General features: G+C 38.8%; 1 protein-coding gene across 3 annotated transcripts in view; it reads left to right on the top strand.

Moving 5' to 3' along the window:
- The window catches only part of LOC132815107 (intermembrane lipid transfer protein VPS13B-like), a 945,713-nt gene that overhangs the window by 678,023 nt on the left and 243,493 nt on the right, over positions 1-24,197 (top strand). For all 3 annotated transcript variants that reach the window (XM_060823876.1, XM_060823877.1, XM_060823875.1), the window contains exons 31-32: positions 11,426-11,629; positions 23,427-23,553. In XM_060823876.1, coding sequence (XP_060679859.1) covers positions 11,426-11,629; positions 23,427-23,553 — 331 coding nt within the window. The remainder of the gene's footprint in view (positions 1-11,425; positions 11,630-23,426; positions 23,554-24,197) is intronic.

Here is a 24,197-nt window from a genome sequence, read left to right as displayed (position 1 = left end):
TTCATAGCTCATAGAACAGTAGAATTACTTTTAGGTAAAAATTAATAATCTAATAGTGCAGTTAAAATCATGTATGTAACTCCTATGTAGATTACATAGAATAGAAATCGTCAAGTCAGTCCAACCCATGTGTGTTGGCATGTCTGCTTCACTTTAGCCTTCTCCTGTATTTCCTTATTTAAATCCAACTGCATTGTCTTTAATTCACTTTTAGTCTGTAGCTGGTCTGTAGATTGTATTTCCATAATTGTACCAATACTGTTCATTTCAATCATTCTCCATGAAGGCAAGTTCAACATTGTCACCATACATTGGATAAAGGTATTTCTTCTGAATTCCCTAATTGATTTCTTGAATTGACCTTGAATTTTGCTCCTTTCCATAAGAATCACGGAACCCCTGCAGTGCAGGAAGAGGCCATTTAGCCCATTGGGTCTTCACTGACCCTCCAAAGGGGATCCCCGTAACCCCTGCATGAGTTCTTTTTTTTAAACCATGGCTAACTCACTTAACTTGCACATCCCTGGACACGTTGGGTCAATTTTAGCATAGCCAATTCTCGCAACCCTTGCATCTTTGAACTATGGGAGGATATCCGGGAGAAACCCATGCAGACATTGGGAGACAATGCAAATTCCAAACAAACAATCACCTAAGACTGGAATCAAACCCAGGTCACTGGCACTGTAAGGCAGCCATACTAAACCACTATGAAACATTATTTTAGTGTGTACTATATCAAAACCTTTCAGGCTTTTAAAGGCTTCTATTAAATCATTCTTCAACCATCCTTCATCAAAAGGGAGAAGACACACCTGTCAGTGCTTTCTTGATATATTTACCCATGCATGGTATCAGCCATGTAAATCTTCTCTGCACTTTCTCCACTGTCTCTATATCCTTTTTATTATGTTGTGACCTGAACAACACACAGTACAATGCAGTAAATTGTCAAACTAAGATTTTGTACAGATTGAGAATAATTTTTTCTACTTTCAACTCGGCTCTTTAGAAGTAAATGCTAATAATTGCTTTGGCTTATTTTATAGCCTTGTTTACCTATAGTGCAGCTTTTAACAATTAGTTTCTTTGTACTTCAAGTTCCCTTTGTTCCTCTACCTCTCCAAGGCTTACGCTTTCTAAGTAATAAATGACCATCCTATTCTTTTGTGCAAAATATTCTTTCACTCCCTTAAATTTATCTGTCTTGAAGTTCTTATTCCATTTATTTGGAAACGTTTTCTTAAATCGGTCAAATGTTTCTGTCTTCCCTTTAATGGGTTTGCAAGGGAACCACTCTTGTACTCCATCTTCCTCATGTTCACGCTATCCAAGATTCAGAGGCTAGAATGCAGAGCCTTTTCTGTACAATGCCATTACGAAACGTCAGAGTTTAAATAACTTCCACAAAATTTGCTGTTGTTTTTTAAAAGTTCAAATTTACTGTTCACTTCTTGGAAAACACTTTATAAGTTAATGTTGTCATAATAATAAAATGATGCATAAGAAATGATAAAATGGTGTTGCTGTTTCTGCGCTACCTAGAAGTATGGTTAAAGAACAATTAAAATATATAACTGTTTTGTCAAATACTTATGCCTGATAATTGCACTAGACAGAACTAATAAATCTTGTGAATGTTGTTGCTTAGGGTCAAATTTTTAAAACTAACCATTATTTAAACAATTTAGAATAAAGCCACCTTTGTTCAGGCACCAGAGTAAATGGATGATTGCAAGTCTCCTGATCTAGTAAGTTACTGTATAGTACCCAGTGATCAGCTGGTTTCAAATATGCACAAGGTGGAATTAACCATAATTATTCCCCAAAGATTTTGATCTGCGAGCTGTGTCTAAGCTGCAAAACCCATATGTGAGTGTGAAACCCAAGCTATGTGCTTCTCTATAAATAGATCCATCTGTTATATAAATACACCTGTAGAATATTAGATGGGAAATAGAATAATGTTTTAATTTCTTCTTGAGCATTATTAATGGCCTTCTTATTTCCTGAGATCAACTCGAGTGGATCCTGTTAACGCTGTAATGTTAATTATTTCTGCAAGGTACAGGTTAAACGTTAATATGTGTATGTGGACAAAGAAGAAAATACTTTATACATTAAACTGAGCAATACTTTGAAAAGATGCAGTCAGACTTCTCAAAATAAAATTCACACTTAACATGATCTGCAAAGACATGCTGGTGTTGACATTTTTAGCTTCAAGCTCTAATGTTCCCTTGCTCCTGAAATTCTACAGGTCAATTTCATCATGAATGATTCAATAAGTCTTCACCAGTATATGTTTTAATGATAAACTTCTGTCTCTTCAAAGTTGCTTTTGACCTGAAAGTTTTGAATATGATTAACATCCAAAAGTATAGCAAATTGAGAGGTAAACATTGGAAATGAATGAAAGGACTTGGGTTTGGACATCATCTTTTGTGACCTCAGGATTTTGTTTTACTCATTCACGGGATGTGCACATGGCTGGCTAGGCCAGCATAGTGCCCAATTTCCCAGAGGGCATTTAAGAGTCAACCCCGTTTCTCTGGGTCTAAAGCCACATGTAGGCCTGACCAGGTAAGGATGGCAGTTTCCTTCCTTAAAGGACATTAGTGAGCCAGATGGGTTTTTCCAACGATCAACAATGGATTCATGATCATCATTAATTCTTAATTCCAGATTTTAAAAAAAAAAGCTGTTCTGCTGTGGCGGGATTGACCTGCAGGTCTCCAGAACAATACCTGGGTCTGTGGATTAACAGTCTAGTGAAAATACCACTCGGCTGTTGCCTCCTGCTAAATCACTTTACAGTCTATATCTCAAATCACTTTACTGCATCCTAAAACACTTTACTATATTCCAAATCACTTTATAGCCAATGAAGTTAAAGTTAGTTGTTATTGTAAGTAATGTGACAGTCAATTTGTGCATAACAGGCTCCCATGATTAACAATAAATGTCTCCTGTTTCATCGATCCTCTTTCTCCTTAAACTATCTGCTCATCCAGCTCATCTTCCAGGCATTTATGTTGGGTGACCATGGCAATAGTTCTGCCTCACCCGGTGCCATCCATTTCATCTTATTGTCGGGCATCTCAACGAAAGCTAAAGTTCAGTCAAGGTATAAAAAAGCAGTCATGAATTCTCCTGGGAGGATGGAATATCGAGCTGCAGTAGAATGCAATGCTAGGGTGAAACCGGACAAGTCACAAACATAACTTGTCCAATGTTTGTTGCACACATCCTGAACTGTGCTAATTCCAACTTGTCTGCCACTGTATCATTACAAGCCTAAAATGAAATCAAAATATGCTGGAGCCTCTCAACAGGCTCAGCAGCATTTGAAGGGAGAAAATCAAAGATAATGTTTCGAGTCCAATATGACTTTTTCAGAATTACATTCTGGGGTTCTGAAGGAGAGTTGTATCAAACTCGAGCATGAATTTGGTTTCTCTCTTCACAAATGCTGCCAGACCTGCTGGGTTGTCTCCATTGTCTGTTTTTTCCCCAATTTTTTTCCCAGCATCCTCAATATTTTGTCTTTATTTGATTGCCAAGTCCAAATTGGTCCCTTGTACCCTCACTCAATGAAACCCTAGGCTCAAAATTAATTTTTCTCTGGTTTGAGAGTCATAGAAGTGTACAGCACAGAAAGTGACCCTTCGGTCCAACTCATCCATGTTGACCAGAAATCCCAACCTCACATAGTCCCATTTGCCAGCACTTGGCCCATACTCCTCTAAACCCATCCTATTCATATACCCATCCAAATGCCTTTTAAATGCTGTAATTGTACCAGCCTCCACAACTACCTCTAGTAGCTCATTGCATACACGTACCACCCTCTGTGTCAAAACGTTGCCCCTTAGGTCCCTTTTATATCTTTCCTCTCTCACCCTAAACCTATGTCCTCTAGTTCTAGACTCCCCCACCCCAGGGAAAAGACCTTTATATATCCTATCCATTATAACATCATGATGCTATAAACCTCGATAAGATCATCCCTCAGCCTTTGACTCTCCAAAGAAAACAGCCCTATCCTATTCAACCTCTCCCTATAGCATCCTTGCAAATCTTTTCTGAACCCTTTCAAGTTTCACGACATCTTTCTGATAGGAAGGAGACCAGAATTACATGCAATATTCCAACAGTGGCCTAACCAATGTCCTGTACAGCTGCAACATGACCTCCCAATTCCTGTACTCAATGCTCTGAACAATAAAGGAAAGCATGCCAAACGTCACCTTCATTATTCTATCTACCTGCGATTCTACTTTCAAGGAGCTATGAAAGTGCACTCCAAGGTCTCTTTGTTCAGCAACATTCCCCAGGTCCTTACTATTAAATATTTAAGTCCTGCTCTGATTTGCTTTTCCAAAATAGAGTCATAGAGATGTGCAGCACAAAAACAGACACTTCAGTCCAATACATCCATGCTGACCAGATATCCCAACCCAATCTATGAGCACTTGACCCATATCTCACGAAACCCTTCCTATTCATATACCCACTCTTTTAAATGTTGTAATTGTACCAGCGTCCACCACTTCGTCTGGCAGCTCATTCCACGCACATACCATCCTCTACATGAAAAAGCTTCCCCTTAGGTCTCTTTTATATGTTTCCCCTCTCACTCTAAACCTATGCCTTCTAATTCTAGACTCCCCCATCCCAAGGGAAAAGATCTTGTCTCTATACCCTGTCCATGCCGCTCATGATATTATAAACCTCTATAAGGTCACCCCTCAGCCTCGGTCCTTGCCTAATCAACCTCTCCCTGTAGCTCAAATCCTCCAACCCTGGCAACATCCTTGTAAATCTTTTCTGAACCCTTTCAAGCTTCACAACATAATTCCAATAGGAAGGAGACCAGAATTGAACGCAATATTCCAAAGGTGGCCTAACCAATGTCCTGTACGGCGGCAACATGACCTCTCAACCCCTGTCCCCAATGAAAGACAGCATGCCAAACACTTTCTTCACTATCCTATCTGCCTGCAACTCTAGTTTTAAGGAGCTACGAACCTGCATTCCAAGGTCTCTTTGTTTGGCAACACTCCCTGGGACCTTATAATTAATTGTATAAGTCCTGCTAAGATTTGTTTTCCCAAAATGCACCACCTCACGTCTATCTAAATTAAGCTCCCTCTGCCACTCTTCAGCCCATTTGCCCATGTGACCAAGATCCCATTGAAATCAGAGTTAACCTCCTTCGCTGTCTGCTATGCCTCCAAATTTGGTGTCATCTGCAAACTTACTAACTATACCACTTATGCTCTCATGCAAATCATTTATATAAATGACGAAAAGTAGTGGACTCAACAGCGATCCTGTGGCACTCACTGGTCACAAGCCTCCACTTGTGGAGATTTGCATGAGAGCATAAGTGGTATAGTTAGTAAGTTTGCAGATGACACCAAATTTGGAGGCATAGCAGACAGCGAAGGAGGTTAACTCTGATTTCAATGGGATCTTGGTCACATGGGCAAATGGGCTGAAGAGTGGCAGAGGGAGCTTAATTTAGATAGACGTGAGGTGGTGCATTTTGGGAAAACAAATCTTAGCAGGACTTATACAATTAATTATAAGGTCCCAGGGAGTGTTGCCAAACAAAGAGACCTTGGAATGCAGGTTCGTAGCTCCTTAAAACTAGAGTTGCAGGCAGATAGGATAGTGAAGAAAGTGTTTGGCATGCTGTCCTTCATTGGGGACAGGGGTTGAGAGGTCATGTTGCCGCCGTACAGGACATTGGTTAGGCCACCTTTGGAATATTGCGTTCAATTCTGGTCTCCTTCCTATTGGAATTATGTTGTGAAGCTTGAAAATCAATCCTCCACCACCACCCTCTGTCCTTTGAGCCAGTTCTGTAACCATATGGCTACTTCTCCCTGTAATCCATGAGATCTTACCTTGCCCATCAGTCTTCCATGGGGAATCTTTTCGAACTCCTTACTGAAGTCCATATAGATCACATCTACTGCTCTGCCCTCATCAATCCTCTTTGTTACTTGTTCAAAAAACTCAATCAAGTTTGTGAGACATGATTTCCCATGCACAACGCCATGTTGACTATTCCTGATCAGTCCTTGCCTTCCAAATACATCTACGTCCTGTCCCTCAGGATACCCTCCAATAACCTGCCCACCACTGACGTCAGGCACACCAGTCTATAGTTCTCTGGCTTATCCTTACCACCTTTCTTAAATAGTGGCACCACGTTAGCCAACTTCCAGACTTCTGGTACCTCACCTGTGACTATCGATGATACAAATATCTCAGCAAAATGCCCAGCAATCACTTCCCTCGCTTTCCATAGAGTTCTGATTATGTATTGGGATTTATCCAATTGTATGTGTTTCAAGCCATCCAGCACTTCATCCTTTGTAGTATGGACATTTTTCAAGATGCCACCATCTATTTCCCTACATTCTGTATCATCCATGTCCTTTTTTACAGTCAACACTGATGCAAAATACGCATTTAGTATCTCCCCCATCTCCTGTGGCTCTATACAAAGGCCACCTTGCTGACCTTTGAGGGGCCCTATTCTCTCCCTAGTTACTCTTTTGTACCTAATGTATTTGTAAAAACCCTTTTGGATTCTCCTTAACACTATTTGCCAAAGCTATCTCTTGTCCCCTTTTTCACCTCCTGATTTCCCTCTTAAGTATACTCCTACTGCCTTTATACTGTTCTAAGGATATACACAGTCTATTCTGTCTATACCTGACCAATGCTTCCTTCTTTTTCATAACCAAACTGTCCATAACTTTAATCATCCAGTAGTTCCTACACATACCAGTCTTTCCTTTCATCCTAACAGGAATGTACTTTCTCTGGATTCTCATTATCTCAATTCTGAAGCCTTCCCATTTTCCAGCCGTCCCTTTACCTGCGAACTTCTGCCCCCAATCAGCTTTTGAAAGTTCTTGCCTAATACCATCAAAATTGGCCTTTCTCTAATTTAGAACTTCAACTTTTAGATCTGGTCTATCCTTTTCTATCAGTATTTTAAAACTAATAGAATTATGGTCGCTGGTTCTAAAGTGTTCCCCCACTGACATCTCTGCCATCTGCCCTGCCCTATTTCCCAAGAGTAGGTCAAGTTTTGCACCTTCTCTTGAAGTTATATCCGGATACTGAATCAGAAAGTTTTCTTGTACACGCTTAACAAATTCCTCTCCAACTAAACCCTTAACACTATGGCAGTCCCAGTCTACGTTTGGAAAGTTAAAATTCCCTACCATAACCATCCTATGTCATTCTTACAGATAACTGAGATCTCCTTAAAAATCTGATTCTGAATTTCCCGCTGACTATCAGCGGTCTATAATACAGTCCCAATAAGCACCTCGCATTTATCTAAATTAAACTCTATCTGCTACTCCTCAGCCCATTGGTCCATCTAATCAAGATCCCATTTTACTTTAAGGTAATCTTCTTTGCTGTCCATTGCATCTCCAATTTTGGTGTCATCTGCAAGCTTACTAATTATACCTCCTATGTTCACATCCACATCATTTATATATATGACGAAGAGCAGTCGACACAGCACTGATCCTTGAGGCATCCCACTGGTCACAGGCCTTCGGTCTGAAAAGAAACCCTCCACCATCACCCTGTCTTATACTTTTGAGCTAGTTCTGTATTCAAATGGCTACTTCTCCCTGTATTCCATGAGTCTAACCTTGCTAACCAGTCTCCCATGAGGAGCCTTGTCAAACACCTTAATGAAGTCCATATCGACCATGTCCACGGTTCTGCCCTCCTTGTTACTTCTTCAAAAAACAATCAAATTCGTGAAACATGATTTCCCACACTGACTCCCTAATCAATCCTCGCCTTTCCAAATACATGTAAATCCTATCCTAAGGGTTCCCTCGAACAACTTGTCCACCACCAATGTCAGCTCACTGGCCCCGGGAAAGGTCCTTCCCACCTTTCTTAAATAGTGGCACCATGTTAGCCAACCTCCAGATTCTGGCAGCTCACCTGTGAGGTAGCTTGTAAATTCTTACTGAATTCAACCTGCTAAGTTTTGAACCACATAATTTTCTGGAAGTTCCTTCGTGCATTTCTCACTTTAGAAGTGTTTTAGAAGTCTCATTAAAATACAATTGTTTGATTACCCCTCTAAAACTCGTTCTTTATGGTTCAGCTCCTGTTTTCCATATGCTTGTCTGTAAAGCACCATAGGAGACTTTTCCCTTTTGCATTGAAGTCATTGCATAAGCCCAAGTTTTCACCACAATTGCATGGTTTACTCGTGTGGCAAACTCGCATGAGTGAAACTGTAAGCTCATGCAAGCCTGCATTTCATTGGGGGATACCAGTAATCTTGTGCTGCTGAAGAGAGAAGAGTGAAGGGAAAAGCTTGCTACATGCCCATAAGGTAGAATAGCATAATTTACTGAACAGTCTTTGGAGCTGCCCTGCAGAGAATTCTCCAGGAGAGATTGGAGGGTTATTGGCCTGTGAAGATCAACAACAATTTGCATTTATATTTTGTCTGTCTTAAAATATGGTCCACCCAGTCAGCAGTCAGTTACCAAGATATCCTCCACTTAGTTTTCCCTCACACAAACTATCAGGAAACTCACATAGCAAAGCATTTCACCAGCATCTTTAATGTAATGAATATTCCCAAGGCCACCATCCACCACTGATCCACATAAGGTGTTAGGACAAAAAAGCAAACATTCAGACAGGCTTGAATCAAAAGTAATACCTCAATGGCAAGAATGGTGGAAAGGTTTAGGAAGAGAATTCCAGTACTAAAGACCTAGGCAACTGAATAAATGGCCGTCATTGGTAGAGTAAATAAAATTAGGAATGCACTGAATGCAAGAATTGGCAAAACAAGGAGTTATTGGAATTTGGAATTGTGTTGGACAAAGCCATGGAAGAATTTTCAAAATGGGATGAACAGCTTAAAATTAAGACATTAAAATATATTTTAGCATAATAGCATAACAGTAGTCTGTTTGCAAGTGCTGAAAGAGTCAATGCTATCCTAATTATATATTAAACCTTGCCACAAAAAAGGGATATATTTCCTGCTCTTCAGAATGTTGGCAAGTTTCATTCTCCTGATACTTTGTCTAATGTTGCTGGAATTCCAGGTTAGGTTTTGGGCAGAGTAGCTGATGGCTACCCACACAATACCTTGGCATTTAATTGAATGTACTTTTCGCGTACGCTGTTTGTATGTGCAGAAACAACTTTCATCCTTTTACACAAAATGTTTCTGCACACCAGGGTAAAACTAGATGTTTTGCTTTAAGAGTTAGAATTAGAACCACCAAGTGTGGAAACAGATCCTTTAACCTAACAAGTCCATGCCAACTCTCCGAAGAGTAACCCACTCAGACCCATTACCCCTGAATGATGCACCTAACCTACACATGCCTGAACACAACGGGCAATTTAGCATGGTCAATTCACCTAACCTGCACATCTTTGGACTGTGGGAGGAACCTGGTGCACCCGTAGGAAACCCACGCAGAACCCACTGGGAGAATGTGCAAACTCCACACAGTCACCTGAGGCTGGAATCGAACCTGGGTCCCTGGCGCTGTGAGGCAGCAGTGCTAACCACTGAGCCACTGTACTGCCTTAAGTTCTGATGGAATAGTGCAATGAGTTGTGCCTACTGTTCAAATGAGAATGTTAGTCCAGGTCCTGAAAAGACTTTAATGATGATTTCATTTGGGAACCTTATTCTTAGGCTTGTTAACTGCCAACAATTTGTTTGATGTAACTCCTTTTGCAAAATATAAGGTATTCAAAGTTATTTTACTAGAGACTTTTTATGGCTTGCTTTTATTTGTTTGAAGTGGGAGAGGGAGATATTAGTGGTTAAGCACTTGACGTGATAAAATAATGAGTTCTTTATAGTTAACTGATAGAAAGGTGTATCACGATAAAAATTTACATTCTAAATCTGCTGCATTTACGAACCTTTCTTTGATATCTTTTCTTGAATTTTTTTTCTCCCTTGGACCTCAGCATCACCCACTGTTTGAAGAGGAAATAAACTTAACACAATATTTTTAAATAATGTCAACCAATTTTTTTGGTTTTGCTTTTATTTTAATCAGATTCTGTAATTTCTTTGGGGTTTTGTTGACCTATAAAGGATTCACAAATGATAGCACACAAATTGTGAGTCTTTCTTGCCCACCAGCTTCACCCTGCGTGGTGAACACATGCATGGTGCAAGATCTATCCATAACCCTATAATGATTTATTTTTATTGAATGACACTTGCCTCCCTCATCCTGCCGAGCTCTGCTTGTCATCTTGTTTCCTCATGAAGCATCTTTACAACCCTAATACAATCTCTAGGTTTCAATCTCTACTTTTATCTGCCAATCTGTGGGCAGTTCCCCAAAACTTTCATCTAGATGATTGATAAAAGGGGTGAAAACCATGAATCCTGAAGCCAATGCCTGCAGGACTTTCAAACATTAGTATGTAGTTTACTCCCAAAGCTACTCCCATTATTTCTGCTGACAAAAAGGAAAATAATTCCTTAAACAATCAGTCTGCCTGATTATCTGTAAAGATACAAACTCATTAAATAGCATTAATCCAGGTTATTCTCACTGTAATAGTTTTGCATATAATTACAATGCAACAGTGTTATTGCAATAGATATTTTGAATCCATTCCCCATCTGCCTATAGCAGATATACTCAGAAATTGTGTTTTGATTTGGTAAACTGCAAAATTTAACGAGCATTTCAACAATGAAAGAGAAATTCCAAAGATGTTTTATTTGCTTTGTATTGATGGAGGGTTTGGATGCAATTACAAATTAATCATCAAAACAACCAGTTAAAATATCACAACAAATGGTTGATCAGCTTACTTAGATTAATCTTTTTTTAATTAAATTTCTCTTCAATCTATTGAAGATGAAGTTGATTTATAAAGCAATGTAGTTGCCTAACTGATACACATCAATTCTTCTGTTTACCATTTCCTAATGTTGAAACATACCGTAACCTTGTTGGAGAATAAATTACATTATTCTTGTAATGGAATGATCTAAGGAAAGAATTGAGGCATTCTTAGTTGCTAAATTGTTAAGCGCATTTTGAAACATTTATGCATTTGTATTTTATAAACAAAATGTTTTTCATGCATGTTGTGAATTGGAACCACTGGTCCTGTTAAACTTCAAATCATAATGGATTAAAATGCATGAAATAAAGCTGTCTAAATAGAGTGCACATCTTAAAAGATATTTTTTCGGTGATATTTATGTTCATTAACTGATCACATCAAATTAATCTAGGTAATTATAATGGTTTATATTTATGAATATTGAAGAAAGAAGAGTACTTCTTTCATTTAAGTACTACGAGGGCGATTGAACAAATGTATAACCACTCACTTCTTTGTGCCTTGGCAGGAGAGCTCTGAATTTGGGAATACTAAGAGACCCTGGATCAGAAGTTGAAGACAGACAATACCAAATTGACCTACAGTCCATAACTATTGGGACTGCAGTGTGGGATCAGCTGAAACCTGAGAAGGACATTGGTAAAGGACACCTTTGCACAGAGAGTGAAAGGAATTACCAGAACCCAGCCCTTGAATGGAATATGTCCAGCAGGTAAGCTGGTTCATTTTTCGAATCAACTCATTTGGAGATATTTTTACACATCTCTGGAGCAGCGGGACTTAAACTCGGGCTTCCTGGCTCAGATTTAGGAACACTGCCACTACATCAAACGATCCCTCAAATTCCATTTATTACTTTGTTTTAAATCTGCTTGTTTGACTCTGGTATGATACAACTCTAGGACTGGTGGGACAGAACCTGGACCTTCTCTCTCAGAGGTAGGGAAACTGCCACTGCACTATGAAAGCCATTGGCAGTACTTACTATTTCATGCAATTCTGGAGGCAAATGTGACAACAGTCAGCAACCTGGCATGTAGCATTTGTTTCAGTACTAGGAAGATCACCTTGATGTAATAATGTGGATATTTCACAGTTTTATACAGTTTTTGCCAAAGCACAGAGGTAGGCCATTTTGTCTGTATCAGCTCTTTCATAGAATAATTTATTTAGTTCCATTCTTATCCGTTTTCTGCAATTCATTTTAATTGTATTTAAGTGAATGCAATTTAAAATATGGGTTCATTTATCTTTAAATAAGCAAATTAATTGGGATGTCTACAAGTAAGGAATTTTTATTTGCCTCAGGACAACCTTTCACCATTTTTATCTAACCCACTTCTAAGAGAAAATGGTCAGCATTATTTAAATAAATGCAACTCTGAAAAATCAAAGTAAAACCAGGGTATGCAAAGCAAGTGCAACATAGTTTTGTCTATGTCTGAAAACCTATGGCTGTTCATATTTAAGATGTTGTTTGTCAGACCTGATTTTCCATCGAACTATTTAACAGTTCAATATTAATTACGTTATCTTGAGTGAGTAGCCATACAATGGATACCAAGTCATCTTCTTTAAATAACAAAAGGTTGCATTTTCACCATTGTTAATAGTGTAAGAAGTCATTTATATGCTAGATAGTTAAAATTCATGTTTCAAACTCAGGTTTCAAATATATTAAATTGCAATAGTAGAGAAGAAAATATAATTCATTTTGCAATGCGTTAAATTTGAATTGCCCATGCCTTTAATCTGATGGTACTTAACAAAGCACCTGAAAATAAATGCAACAAAAGATTGTAGTGCAGTACGATTCACAAATTCTGCATGGAAGATAAATATCCATATATACCAGATTCAAACGTTTTTTGTATATATAAATAAACACTTTCTACTTCAGTGTTTACAGTAATACAATTCACTGGTTGAGGTTAAAGCTGTATAGTTGGGGTCTGCTCTTCATAGTGTTTCATAGATGAAGTGAATCCTTCTGGCCCCAAATATTTATGAATTTATTTTAGAGTCAGTACATTATCATGACAAAATAGGAAGCTGTTTGACCCATTTTACCTGTTCTCATTCTCTGAAACAACATTTATTTAGTTCCATTCCCCTGCTTTCTCTGTAGCCCATACATTCATTTCTTTTAAAATATACATCAATTCTCTTTTGATAATTACGAGAGTATCCATTTTCACCATGCTCTCAATCAGTGCATTCCAGATCATATCAACTTGTTGCAGTAAGAAAACCTTTCCACATCTCTCCCCCTCCGTTCACTTAAATGTGTGTGAGCCTTTGGTAATTATCCCTCCTGCTTGTGGAAATAAATGCTCCATATCTACCTTAGTCTTATTAAAACTCCTCAAAATTCTGAGCACCTCTTTTAAATCTGATTTGAATTCTCAAAATTCTAAAATCTCACCGAAGTAAGAAGCTGACACATTTTTCTTTCTTTGAATTTCATACAGGCTTTGTAGAGTCATTTAATTGTAAATGAAATGTTTGCAACTCTTCATGGTCATCTTTCACAAGATTGTATCGCCGAATTTGGGAATTATTAACCCCTGTTTGGGGATCAACATCAGTGACTCTTCCACTCACACACAGTCACCTGTGACCTGAACTTTAACGTTTCCTTGACACAGACTGCAAATACTAGAAGCTCTATTACTCTCATTGTTTTAAATTGCAGCAGATGTGATCATTAAAGTTACATTCTAAGGTGAATTATGTATATTTACTTTTATTGCACTCAACGTTTTCTGTTAGTCTGGGGCAAGTCCAGGAATGAACCAGAAAATACAGTGTGTATACTTGGAGAAAGGTCTTTTAAGCCTATTTTCAGTTCAGTATCACTTACGAAATGCCGTCAAATTTAAGTTTATCCACAACTGTTACTTAAGAGTAAACTGTAAGCTTTCTAGAACTGTTTATAATCCAGAATCTATGTTTGAAGAAACAAACCACAGGTGGTCTTGTCTGAAGGACAGATGATCAAACAGCAGGGTTAGAAGGTGCCTTCCACTCATCACCCACTGTTTAACTTTTAGAAGAGATTAGAAGATGGATTCCACTGCTGGTTCAATAATGTCTACATAGGGGATATATTACCAGATGAAACAAATGCCAAATTATTTTCATTGGAGTTAATAATTGGAAAATGCAAGTGTGACAGTCATAGCTTGTAAACCAGTCAGTTCACTGAGAAAGCCTGAAAGTTTACATTGTTCCTACTAAATGCATTCTGTCCAAGACAATATCGGCATAGATGATAGCTGTGATTTATATTTAAGGATGGTATTAGTATTAATATAAATACAGAATTTCTGATGTGTTTGTAGCAAAATAGTCAAAATCTAGTCTCATTGCTTTCACACAATTTCTTATTCCTCCATTTTAAGACCATGAGACCATAAGATCTAGGAACAGAATTTGACCATTTGGATTATTTAACATTTGGCCCATCAAGTCTGCTACGTCATTCAAACATGGCTGATGTTTTCTCAGTCCCATTCTCCTGCCTTCTCCCCATAACGTTTGATGTCCTTACCAATCAAGAACCCGTCTATCTCTCTCAATGACTTGGCCTCCTCAGCCCTCTGCAGCAGTGAGTTCTGTAGATTCACCACTCTTTCCTTTTGTATTTCAGTTCTAGTGTTATCTCTTCACTCTGAGGCTGTGTCCTTGGATCCTCTAGTCTCTCATACTAATGGAAACATCTTCTCCACATACACTGTAACCACGCCTCTCAGTTTCGAACAGGTACAGACCCATATTCCTCACGTGACAAGCCCTTGATCCCCATTTTTGTAAACCTCCTTTGGAACCCCTTCAATGCCAGCACATCTTTCCTCAGATACAGAGCCCAAAACTGCTCACAATATTCCAAATGTGGTCTGACCTTCTTGAAATGAATGCTAACTTTGCATTTACATTCCAACCTGCATATTAATCCAAGAGAATCCAGAACTAGGACTCTTCAGATTTCTGAAGCCTTTCCCTATTTAGGAAATAGTCGGCGCCTCTGCTCTTCCTAACATCACATAACCTCGCACTTTAAAACATTATATTGCATCTACTGTTTCTTTTCCTAGCCTGCCTAAATCTTTCTGCAGCCTTCCTCTTTCCTCAGAACTACCTGCCCCTCTACCTACACTATTTGTGCAGTTCTGGAAATATATCTGCTATAATATCAAACCTAGTGTTAGGACCATCATAGGAATATTATTGTGAGCAGCTATTTTTGAAATAATACTAATGACCTTTAAGATTTATTGATATTAACCCTTTAGCTTACAAATGGAAGTCCTCTTTATTTTTAAGGCAATGGCATGTTTGAATAAACTGAATTTAAGTAATTCCTGACTTAATGTAATTCAAATGATAATGTTGCCTTAAATTGTTGTAATTAATCCCAAATGACGTCTGTAAGAGTTTACTGCCATTTCAAATGAAATGCATTTTGAACCACATCACTTGCTGAGCAAATATTATTCTGGTATTATTACAAGTCTAAAAGCTGCTTCCTGAATGGCTGAGGGATTAAATTTGGTTGCAAGTTGGTACATTATTCAAATATAATTAATATATTGACATAATTGAGATCTCTGACTGTGAAATGGCAAATTGTTGATTTTCTTTTAGCTCTTTTAATTGCTTTTATTGTTTGCTGGACTCAGAAAGAGAGAGTTAGAAAGCACACTGGAAACAGCTGACTGAGAAAGGGCAAAAAGTTGAGACAGCATATTAAATGATGCTGAGTCAGATTCCAAGCATTGTTCAGCACCCATTGGCTATCTTGTTGAGATACTTCTGTATGAAAGGCCACTTCTTGTTCTGTACTTGTGAAATGTTCTGTGTTGTTAAGAATATTTCTCTTCACCATCTGGATTGTATGGCATTCAACAGTTTTGGATTTGACCAAGAGAAGATAGAGTCATACAATCACAGAGATGTACAGCACGGAAACAGACCTTTCAGTCCAACTCATCCATGCCGACCAGATATCCCAACCCAATCTAGTCCTACCTGCCAGTACCCACTCCAATCCCTCCAAACCCTTCCTACTCATATACCCATCCAGATGCCTTTTAAATGTTTCAATTGTACTAGCCTCCACCACTTCATGCCATACATGTACCACCATCTGAGTGAAAAAGTTTTCCCTTAGGTCTCTTTTATATCTTTCCCCTTTCACTCTAAACCTATGCCCTCTAGTTCTGGACTCTCCCACCTCAGGGAAAAGACTTTGTCTATTTATCCTATCCATGCCCCTCATGATTTTATAAACCTCTATAAGGTTACCCCTCAGCCTCCGACGCTCTCAGGAAAATAGCCCCAGCCTGTTTCAAGGGCACATTGAAATGGATGCATTTCAAGACATCCAGCACTTCCTCCTCTGTAATACGGACAGTTTTCAAGATGTCACAATTATTTCCCTACATTCTATATCTTCCATGTCCTTTTCCACAGCAAATGTCGATGCAAAATACTTGTTTAGTGTCTGCTCCATCTCCTGCGGCTCCACACAAAGGCTGCCTTGCTGATCTTTAAAGGACCCGATTCTCTCCCTAGTTACCCTTTTGTCCCTAATGTATTTGTAAAAACCCTTTGGATTCTCCTTAACTCTATTTACCAAAGCTATCTCATGTCCCCTTTTTGCCCCCCTGATTTCCCTCTTAAGTATACTCCTACTGCCTTTATACTCTTCTGAGGATTCATTCGATCTATCCTGTCTATACCTGACATATGCTTCCTTTTTTTTCTTAACCAAGCTCTCAATTTCTCTAATCATCCAGCATTCCGTGCACCTACCAGCCTTTTCCTTTCACCCTAACAGGAATATACTGTCTCTGCACTCTTGTTATCTCATTTTTGAAGGCTTCCCATTTTCCAGCTTTCCCTTTACCTCTGACCATCTGCGCTCAATCAGCTTTTGAAAGTTCTTGCCTAATAGCATCAAAATTGGCCTTTCTCCAATTTAGAACTTCAATTTTTAGATCTGGTCTATCCTTTTCCACCACAATTTTAAAACTAATAGAATTATGGTCACTGGCCCCAAAGTGTTTCCCCTCTGACACCTCAGTCACCTGCCCTGCCTTATTTCCCAAGAGTAGGTCAAGTTTTGCACCTTCTTTAGTAGGTACATTCACATACTGAATCAGAAAATTGTCTTGTACACACTTAACAAATTCCTCTCCATCTAAACCCATAACACTATGGCAGTCCCAGTCAATGTTTGGAAAGTTAAAATCCCCTACTATAACCACCCTATTATTCTTACAGATAACTGAGATCTCCTTACAAATTTGTTTCTCAATTTCCCTCTGACTATTTGAGAGTCTGTAATATAATCCCAATAAGGTGGTCATCCCTTTCTTATTTCTCAGTGCCACCCAAATAACTTCCCTGGATGTATTTATTGGAATATCCTCCCCAAATACAGGTTTAATGCTATTGCAAGATTTTAATCATTCCCCTTTGGAAACCATTTCCACCACCTTTACAGGCAATGTGTTCTGGGCAATTGTAACTGTTATTAAAGTGAGAAATGTTTTTTTTTAATAGCAGTTAAAATTGCCTCGAACACATTGCCTGCAAAGGTGGTGGAAATGGTTTCCAAAGGGGAATGATTAAAATCTTGAAATGAAACCAGCATGATGGAATGAATGCCCACTTCCTGTGCTGCATAAATGTGTGACTCTGACCCCAGGTAGAACGCCCTTTATAGAGTAATAATTTGTAGATTCTTCTTTAGACTTTGCTTTCCTGTTTATTTTCGGGAATGTTAATTTATATGTTTCAACTACTTTTCTGTTCGGCATTGAGGGTTTTGCTGCTATGAATGAAATATGCTTTTAATATCTAAGATCAGCATTTAAGTATAAACCTCTCTACTGTATACAGTAAAAGTATCAACATTAACTGCTTTCTCTATTATAGCAACATTTTTTCCATTGGTTCTCTAGCTATCCTTGAATTTCCTGTGAACAAATGTGTCCTTAATTGTGAACATTTTTTTTTAAATCAGTAGGTTATGTAATTTCATAACATTGCAAATTTCATAATATGTTGGGAACAATTCCTTTCCAAGCTTTTTATGAAGAAAGTGAACAGAATGGGACCAAATCAGCACTGTAGGTACTCCATTAGTCACTGCCACTCTGATAGAGGTTTTCAAATTTATCACCATCTTCTACTTTAACATGCTGAGCCAGTTTACAGTCCAGTTAGCTAATTTGATCCATGAACCTCTACTTATATAAACATCTCGTATGTCAGATTCTGATTCGTCCTATTTAAACATTGTGGCTGTGGCCAAAGCCCTATTCATCCATCACCTCTGTGTTGACTAACCCACACTGACGCCCAGTCAAGCAGCACCTTGATTTTTATAATTGACGTTCTTATTTTAAATCCCTTCATGCGGCCTTGCCTCTTCCATCTCTGTAATCCCATTCAGCCCATTGTGCAAAAATAGGGGAAAAAAAAGGAAGCAGAAGTAAGCCATTCAGCCTGCTCTGGCATTTAGTAAGATCACTGCTCGCTGAGCTGGGAGGTTCATTTCCAGATGTTTTGTCACCCTACTAGGTAACATCTTCAGTGGGCCTCAAGCGAAACAGTGGACATGATTCCTGCTTTCTATTTATATGTTTGGGTTTCTTTGGGTTGTGATGTCGTTTCCTGACCTTTTACTCAGGGGGTGGTAAATGGGGTCTAACTGGATGTGTTTGTTGAGAGAGTTCCGTTTGGAATGCTATGCTTCTAGCAATTCTCATGCGTGTCTCTGTTTGGCTTGTCCTAAGGCGGATGTATTGTCCCAGTTGAAGTAGTGTCCTCCTTATCACTAGTATCCTTACATACAACATTCTGGCATTCCAACCGAAACTCCATCAACAAACACATCAAGTTAAACCCCATCTACCACCCCTGAGAAAAAGAACAGGAAATGACATCACCCCAGTAAATTACATCATCACAGGGAATGACGACATCAACCCAACAAAACCCAAACATATGAATAGAAAGCAAGAATCATATACACTGCTTTGCCTGAGGCCCACTGAAGATGTTACGTAATAGGGTGACAAAACGTCTGGAAATGAACCTCCCAGCTCAGCAAGCAAACCTACATCCAGAATCTGAAACAATTACCCCATATTTTAGTTTCCTGATTGTGGGGTAACACCATCTCGATATCTACCCCCTCGGAATCCTCCATGCTTTAATTCTCCTCATGTAATCCTGCCTCTCTTATTTTAATGGCTTCATCACTAAGGACTATGTCTTCAGCTGCCTGAGTCTAAAACTATCAAATTGCTTCTCTGGCTCTCTGCTTCCTTTTCTTCTGGTGACACTCCTTAGGATGTATCTCTTTTGAATATTGCCCCGGTGTCTCTTTATGTGTCTTGGTTTCTAATTTGAGACTCATAAGAAGGTTTCAGTGAAGAAGGAGGCCATTCAGTTTTCCTAGTCCATACCAACTTGCTGCAGTTTTGTACATACCCGTTCCCTTTACCTTTCTGCATAGCTCCTTCAGTTTTGTTTCACTCCATCACGTGCTGATCCAGTTCCCTTTTGAAGCTATAGTTAACTATATGTCTACTTTTTCAGGATTTGTCTCATTATGATCCTCAGAGAGTTAGATGCTATGTTGAGTTAAACGTCTTGTATAAATACAAGTTAATGTTCCAATAGTAATGGCTCTTCTCACACCAGCATCTTCTGGAGGTTTCTGTAACCAACAATCCATGTCAGTACTGCAGAGAAAGATTAAACTTTGATGTAGTTGACCACACAGCAGATGCTATCGCAGGATTTCCCAACTTCCTTCTTTAACGTCGTGATGATAAGTTAGGTTAAGTTACCCTGTTTACATGATTACTCTGAGCTACACATCCTTGTGAATCCATTTGATGTACAGTCAGACTTGGGTCAAAGCTTGAAGTGCAAAAAATGGACAGCATTGTACCAGATTTAAAGTGGAAGATTGTTTGTCATTGGAAAGTCATCAATCAGTTTGGACAGTTATGCTCCAGTTATTTCTGTATTTACAGTGTTAGTCTTTTACACATCAGGAAGGTTAGAGCTTGGATATCTTGCTTCTGATCCAGAAAGAAACAACTTTTTTCTTTTCTTTTTTGAACATTTCTGTCTTTGCACCGTGTGAGCTGTATCTTTTGGGTAAAACACTAATCGAAGGCTCCAATCCCATATTCAGGTGGGAGGAATCAATTTTAGGGTCTTATGGCAGAGGAGAGGGCTCTTATGGCACAGTGGTAGTGTTTCTGTCTCTGAACTATGAGTCCCCGTTTCATATCCTACCCACTCCAGAGATGTGTAATAATATATCTGAACAGGTTGATTAGAAAATATCTTTGAAGAAAGAGAGTCGTCTCGAGTTCAGGCCAGCTTTTATATCTGAATCTGTTTTTGACAGCACTGATTATCTCTTGTTCTTCTTTGGAATTTAGTGGTGCAAGTTTAAGGTCTCGTATGAATACATGTTATGTTGCAATGTTAGTGACTACATGCAAAAGGTTTGACTGGCTGTGAAGTGCTCTGTGGCATTGCAATGCTGTGGAAAATGCTATACAAATGTAAATAATTTCCTCACTATTTCTCTCTTCTTCACCCCTCCCACTGATTGAAAATGCAATTTACCTGATGCTTCCTAATCTCAGAACCAACCCTGCGATCTGGTCTAACTTTTCTATCATTTAAAACAGACATTTCGGTTGATCCGGTTTCAACAAGGAGAGTTCGTAAGCTTCATGTGGACCAACCTTATTTACCTTGGCATAAGGATAGGCTGTACTCAGACCTCTTTCTAAGTTCCTCCCCAAGGGGGTCTCAGTATTCTAAGTTACAATTCCCTCCTTTTATCAAGCCCCCTCACGCTTCAGAAATAGAGCTTAGATTCCAATTTGCAGATGTAAGAAAAGATCTGTTTTTACATAAACTAAATTCATATGAAATTCAAAACAGCTAATTCAAATCTTATGGGACAAGGATCCATGGAGATTCTGCCATGATGCTGGGATTAGCTTTGTAGCGCTTTGCTGATATCTTGTGGTGGAATATCTGCATGTGGTCCCATGGCACCAATAGCTGATTAATTGAAGAGGACCTTTAGAGTATAAAGGAGCAGCCATGAGCATTCAATGGAATGTTAACACCTCCCTGACCCAGCACTTCACACTGTCACTGACTACAAAGCTTTTTTTGTTTAAAATAAACACTTTCCAAGTTGAAAACTTGGTAAGTGCAAATGAATTGTTTGAAAAATTAGACTGCTGTTCATTATTTCAATGACAGTTACTTAATTTCAGCAGAGGTGAATCCAGTTAATGACAGAGCTAAAGGCAAGCTTCAATATGTTTGGCAAGAAAAAGGACCTTTTTCTCCCATTCTCACCGTAACCACTTCCTCCGTGAGGGGTAATCATGTAACTGTATTTGCCAGGTGGATGGCGTAACTTGTGAACAATTCCCCAACACTCAGTTACAAACTATGGATCTTTCGTTGTGTCTCACTTCCATTCTGTGATTGAGAAAATTGGATACCTGTCTTGTTTAATACAAGCAGTTTTGCCCCTAGCCCTACCATGAACCTCTGCCCCACCATCATATTTACATTATCAAGTTGCTGTTTGCTTAAATGCAACTGCTGAGCCCAAGACAGCAAGAAATTACAGAGAGTCATGAACACAGCCCAGTCTATCACGAAAACCAGTCTCCCTTCCATTGACTGCCAATGCCTTGGGAAAGCAGCCAACATAATCAAAGACACTTCCCACCCTGGTTATACTCTCTTTCACCCTCTTCCATCAGGCAGAAGATACCAAAGTTTGAAAATGCATGCCAACAGATTTAAGAACAGTTTCTTAGCTTTTATCAGACATATAGATCTTTTTCTGCACCTCCTTTGTTGCTGTAACACTACATCTTGATTTCCATTTTATTACCCTGATATACTTATGGAATGAATGATTTGTCTGGTTAAGATTTGGAGATGCCACTGTTGGACAGGGGTGTACAAAGTTAAAAATCACACAACACCAAGTAATAGTTCAACAGTTTTAATAGGAGGCACTAGCTTTCGAAGTGCGGCTCTTATATCAGATGGTTCTTGAGTATAAGATCGTAAGACACAGAATTTATAGCAAAAGTTTACAGTGTGATGTAACTGAAATTATCTATTGAAAAAGACCTCCACACTGCAACAGTCAGGAGTGTTCCCTCCCAGTCGGAGAACACTTCAGTGGTCGGGGACATTCGACCTTGGACCCTCAGGTGACCGTCCTCCAAGGCAGACTTCAGGACAGGCAACAACGAAAAGTGGCCAAGCAGAGGCTGATAGTCAATGTTGGTACCAATGAGGATGGCCTCACCTGGGACCCTGGGGTCATGTCACACGACGTGACCCCACTGTACTACAGACACACAGACACTCCTAGATACACACACACATGCACACTCACGCAGACCCTCTCTCACACACTCACACATATACTCCCACACACGCCCTCTCAGACTTATACCCCTTTACACTCACACTCGCACGCATACACATAATCTCTCACAGATATTCATAACCACCCCACACTCGCATACATATACATCAAGGACCCCCTGAGAAAAGGAATAGGAAGTGACTTCACCACAGGGGTAAGATCACCAAACCAAAGAAACCCAAACATATAAATAGAAAGCAGGAATTTTCAGCATTGCTTTGCTGAAGATGCTATCTAGTAAGGTAACGAAATGTCTGGAAATGAATCTTTCAGCTCAGCGATCAAACTTACATCCAAAACACATACACATTTAAGTTTTGGGGTGAATTTGTACTTGCAGAATTACATTTTACTTTGCTCAAAAACTGCATGAATCCATGTAAAATTCTGTAAATTCATTTTTTAAGATTAGAATCAGTCTGATCATTGTGGCACAGACAGCCTCACAGAGGGAAGCTCACACCTTCAGTACATTATCTGGGCTGACACGACACCAATTGTTAAAGTTCACTTGAGAATGGAGTTTTCAAAAAATGTTTTGCGATTTACATATGAATGAACTGAAACCAACCTGGTCATTCTAAAAGATGAGAGACTTAACAAAAACAATCCAGGTCTTTTTATACATAGTTTCAGTTACATCACACTGTGAACTTTTACTATAAATTCTGAGTCTTACAATCTTATTCTCCATAACCAACTCCGAAAACTAGCATTTCCAAATAAATCTGCTCGACTATAACCTGGTGTTGTGTGATTTTTAACTTTATCTTGTTAACACGCTAAACAATACTTTTCACTGTATCTCAGTTCATGTGACAATAATAAATCAAATCAAATATGATAAATGGAAGTTTAAGTCACTTACCTGTGATTTCATTGTTTGGAAATGAACTGAGGTATTGTATGATTTTTGCCAGCTGGGGTATGTGGACTATAAGCTGAAAATTTAGGGCTAACAGTGTGCCAATTTTATTTGTCTTTTTTCCAGTATTAGACGTCACCAAGAACGAAGAGCAATTTTAACACCAGTTTTGACAGATTTCAGTGTTCGAGTAACAGCTGCCCCTGCTATACTTTTCACAAAACAGGTCTCACCAGAGAATACACAGACTGAGGTCAGTGATAAAGAATTTTAATAAAAATATGATAAAGCAGTACATTTATCAAGTGATCTTGATTTAACGATTGTTGAAAACTGTTTTGAACTTCCTTTTTCTTCATTTTTTTTCCATTTTCAATAAGATGCATTATTGTCAGTTTTCTGTTTTAGCTGTTTGGTGAGTTTTTCTTTGTGTTCAATTCGGCTTAGATGGCATCTATTTCCTCTTGGAAATTTACCACAAAAGGTAGTAGAAATTTTTTTGACAATTCTGAAACTAAGGCTAATTGATTTTTGTTAGGCAGAGGTATTAATGGACATGGAACAAAAGTGGGTAAACAGGGCTGAGATACAAATCCACCACAATGTTATCGAAAAGCTAAACAAGTTTGAGGAGCTGAATAGCCCACTCCTTTTCCTACAGAAACTTACTGATGTAGTCTAATAAAACCTGCTGTCAATGCAGGTTGAGCTTTAAGTGGCAAATAACATTTGTGTCACACAAATGCCAGGCAATGATCATTTCTGGTAAGAGGTAATCTAATCATCACCCCTTGAAATTCAATGACATTATCATCACTGAATACCCCACTATCAATATCATGGGGGTTACTATTGACCAAAAACTGTATTGGACTTGCCATATAAATGCAGCGGCTA

This window comes from Hemiscyllium ocellatum, chromosome 4 (genome assembly GCF_020745735.1).
Source record: "Hemiscyllium ocellatum isolate sHemOce1 chromosome 4, sHemOce1.pat.X.cur, whole genome shotgun sequence".
In the NCBI taxonomy this organism is placed as follows: Eukaryota; Metazoa; Chordata; class Chondrichthyes; order Orectolobiformes; family Hemiscylliidae; genus Hemiscyllium; species Hemiscyllium ocellatum.
The sequence above is the reverse complement of the archived record's forward strand: the minus strand, read 5'-3'. Positions and strand labels throughout refer to the sequence as shown.